Genomic DNA, 3699 nt, shown 5'->3' on the forward strand with positions numbered 1-3699 from the left:
AGGGAAGGAGGAGAGAAGATGAGGGGAGAAGATGAGGACCTGGGAAGTTGAAGCAGAGGAGCAGCCATCAGGAGTTCAGAGTTCTTCTCAGCTGCATAGGGAGCTCAAGGCTAGCCTAGGCTGCCTGAGAACCTGCCTCAGAGTAAGTATGGGGCTGGAGAGTTAGCTCAGTGGTTATGGACACTTGCTGTACTTGCAGAGGACCCAGGTTCGATTCCCAGCACCCACATGGTGGCTCACAACCATCTGCAACTCCAGTTCCCGGGGATCTGATGCTGCCTTCTTGTCTCTGCGGAGAATGCATGCACAGGTTGCACAGGCGTGCAGACAAAACACTCACACAGATGGACACACACAGTCAGTAAACAAAACAAACGTAGGCCTTGTTACCCAGCGCTGGAGGTGTCCCAGCTCTGTTGTCATTGCTGAGACTGATGTCTCAGTTTTGAGTTTTCACATGCAGGGTTCAGGGGCACACACAAGTCTGCTAACCTTGATAAGAGTGTGGATTTTTCACAGTTGGGGGAAGCTGATAGCTTCACCGTGTAGAGTAGTTTTAAATTCCTCCTGACTTCCTCCATTCCCTCATTTCCTTCTTTTTCTTTCAGTTGTCCCGCAAGCCTGGCTTTTCTCAGGTGCTCTGTTTTATTTAATTATGTGTCCAGGCTCCTTAAGAAAATCAAATAAGGCTTTGATTGACTCTCTTGCTGTGACCTTTGCCCTGCAGTTCTTCTTTCCCAATTATTTCCTTTTCCTGCAGCGGTTGCTGCAGTCCTTCAGAGCTCTCAAGTAACTGTCTCCGTGCCAAGTACAAGCTCGTTCTCAGCAGACTTATGTGTGGTGGAGAATTCTGGAATGTGGTGAAATTATAGACTAATGTTGATGTTGAAGACAGATTTCAGAGCCATTACCACATGGCACTTAAAACCGCGGTCATGAAAAAGCTTCCTCAAATAGGGAGTGTCTGAGGAGCAGAAGAGAGCTCCAGATATTCCTGAGGTGGGCTGAGGAGAAGCTAGGAAATGGCACTTGTGCTGGGAACCAAGGAGAGAGAGTGTTTGTCAGTAGGGAAGGCGAGGCACAGAGAACGCACTAACTGCAGTAGGCAGTGGCTGGTACCTTCAGCAGCACTGGAGGCGGAGGCAATGAGCGTAAGGTGCACCCTGGAGTAGTGATTGGGAGCGGGAGGTGAGAGCTGCCAGGGAGACGTTGTTCTTGGTTCAGAGGCAGCTGTACAAGCCAGCTCCTCACCTCTTTCCTCTGCCATTTGTGGCTGAAGGGCAGAAGCCTCACCCTACCAAGTCCCTCAAGGGGTGAGAGATGGACACCTCAGGGGGGCTGGAGAGATGGCTCAGTGGTTAAGAGCACTGTCTGCTTTTCCAGAGGTCCTGGGTTCAATTCCCAGCAACCACATGGTGGTTCACAACCATCTGTAATGAGATCTAGCGCCCTCCTCTGGTGGGTGGGCATACGTGGAGGCAGAATGTTGTATACATAATAAATAAATGAATCTTTAAAAAAAAAAGATGGACACCTCAGAATCTTCTTTGACATTTCTTTTGCCTTTCCACCTTATTTATTTATCTATTATTATTATTAGTTATTTTTCATTTTTTGAGACAGGGTTTCTCTGTAAATTTGGAGCCTTTCCTGGAACTAGTTCTTGTAGACCAGGCCGGCCACGAACTCACAGAGATCCACTTTCCCCTGCCTCCTGAGTGCTGGGATTAAAGGCATGCATTACCACTGCCTGGCTTCCTTTAAAGGATAACCAGGGACTGAATTTGAGTTCAGTAATGCCTCCTTCCTCATGGCCTCCCTTGGCCTCTGTGGTCCTCAGCTGAGCTCTGTTTTCCTTCCTTGGTAGACAGCCCTCTAACTGGTCCTTAATCTTCCTCTGCCACAGCCTCTTCCTCCCCGCTTATTTCGGCCTGTGTCCCCATTTATCTTCCTAAAACACTGTTCCCATCTTGTCTCTGCTGCTTAGAGGTTCCCGATACCCTCCCTCCTGCCTGCTGGAGATAGTATTCTAGTTATTAGTGAGTGCTGTTACATACTAGGCCTTGTACCAGGTACTCTAGGTACAGTGGCAGACAAGGCTGATGTAGGCTCTGCTGCTACCAAACGGATGGAAAACAGTGCTTTGTACAGATTGGACTCTGGCTCATCTTCTAGTCCAGCTTCAGTTTCTATTCATACACTCCTGCTATATTGCATCTTCCTTTACCCAGTCCAATCCATGTTAGGAAGTCAAGGTTTCTGCACGTTTTCCACTTAGAATGACTGTCTTCTGTATACCTGTCATATTTTCATGGCAGACATTTGTTTTCTGCTAATTAGCCATTGTCATCAGCTCACCGGTGAAGCATCTATACAAGCTTGCGTTTTCAAAATACCCTGCAGCCAGCGATGACCTGCATAACTGTTCCTGCTTCTTCCTGCTGTATGAGAGGGCTTGATCTCTGTGTGGAGTCCTACACCACCTGTCTCTGGGGACTGAGAATGTGTGGAAGAGAAGGAGAAGCAGAGGCAGAAGCTGGGTGCTGTGAAGCCAGCAGTGCCCGGCTCACCCGACTTGACCTTATGACTGTATCTTCTTTCACCTAGACCGATGATGAAGATGAGTCCTTTGTTCTCGAGGACCCTACCTTGCTAAACATCGACACCATTGATTCTCACTCCTACGACACCTCCTCTGTGGCGAGCTCAGACAGCGGCGACAGGGCCAACTTAAAGAGGTAAATATTCTTGTGTATTATACTTGTATATGGCCAAAATAGATGATTATTTAAAGTCTTTCTCTTTACGGCACAGTATAATTTGATTATTTAAAATCAGTGTCTTCATGCATGGTACAGTCTAGCTTGATGATTTAAAGTCACTGTCTTCATGGTATGGAGTGGCATTTCATTTGCATTTTAATAAAGAAAGCTTGCCTGAGGATCAGAAAAGTAAAACAGCCACACTGGCCAGCCTTACAGACCCGGCAGCAATGACACACACCTTTAATCCCAGCAGCCACACTTGCTTGCCATAGAAACCAGCAGTAGTGGTACACACCCTTAATTTCAGAACTAGAGAGGATTATAAAACCTGTGGAGACAGCCCTCAGTCTCCGTCTCATTTTGAAATTCCTGGAGGCAGGATCACTACTTTGGACTGAGGTAAAGGTAAGAGCCAGTGGCTGGCTGTTTTGCTTTTCTGACCTTCAGGTTGAACCCCAATATCTGTCCACTTCATTGGTATAGTCTAGTTTGGTTCTTTAAAGTCAGTGTCTTCATGGTGCAGTGTAATTAGCTGTAGGAGGGGTATAGCCCAGCGGGGACCAGCGGGGACACACTGTGGGGCTTGGCCCTCCTGGCCGCCTGTGTTCCCTGCGTTCCCTCACCACTCTGCAAGGTCAGCTCCAGAACTCTTCATTTCCTTGGAGCAGGCTCAGAGGAGAGCCTCAGGGGGATGGGGACAGGACAGTTGGAACTGTCAGTAACCCCAGGCTCAGCTGCCTTTCACCTTCTTCTTGGGGAGAACACGGAGAGGAGAGACGTGGAGAAAGGGTGCTTTAAAATGCTTTACTGAGTCTTTGTGTGACCTGAATGCTGGCCAGGGAACCAGCGCTCTTCCTCTTAGGTCTTCCTCAGATTGCTGTCTTGGGACAGGGGTCCCTGAAGGTGTATTCAGCTCTTCATCACAGTGTCTTCC

At 48.2% G+C, this 3699-nt stretch overlaps 1 protein-coding gene across 2 annotated transcripts in view; it reads left to right on the plus strand.

Annotated features, from left to right (window-relative positions):
• The window catches only part of Vps8 (VPS8, CORVET complex subunit), a 219565-nt gene that overhangs the window by 22526 nt on the left and 193340 nt on the right, over positions 1-3699 (plus strand). For both annotated transcript variants that reach the window (XM_005368975.3, XM_013354407.2), the window contains exon 4: positions 2608-2738. In XM_005368975.3, coding sequence (XP_005369032.1) covers positions 2608-2738 — 131 coding nt within the window. The remainder of the gene's footprint in view (positions 1-2607; positions 2739-3699) is intronic.

The sequence above is a fragment of the Microtus ochrogaster genome, unplaced genomic scaffold (assembly GCF_000317375.1).
Source record: "Microtus ochrogaster isolate Prairie Vole_2 unplaced genomic scaffold, MicOch1.0 UNK43, whole genome shotgun sequence".
Classification (NCBI taxonomy): Eukaryota; Metazoa; Chordata; class Mammalia; order Rodentia; family Cricetidae; genus Microtus; species Microtus ochrogaster.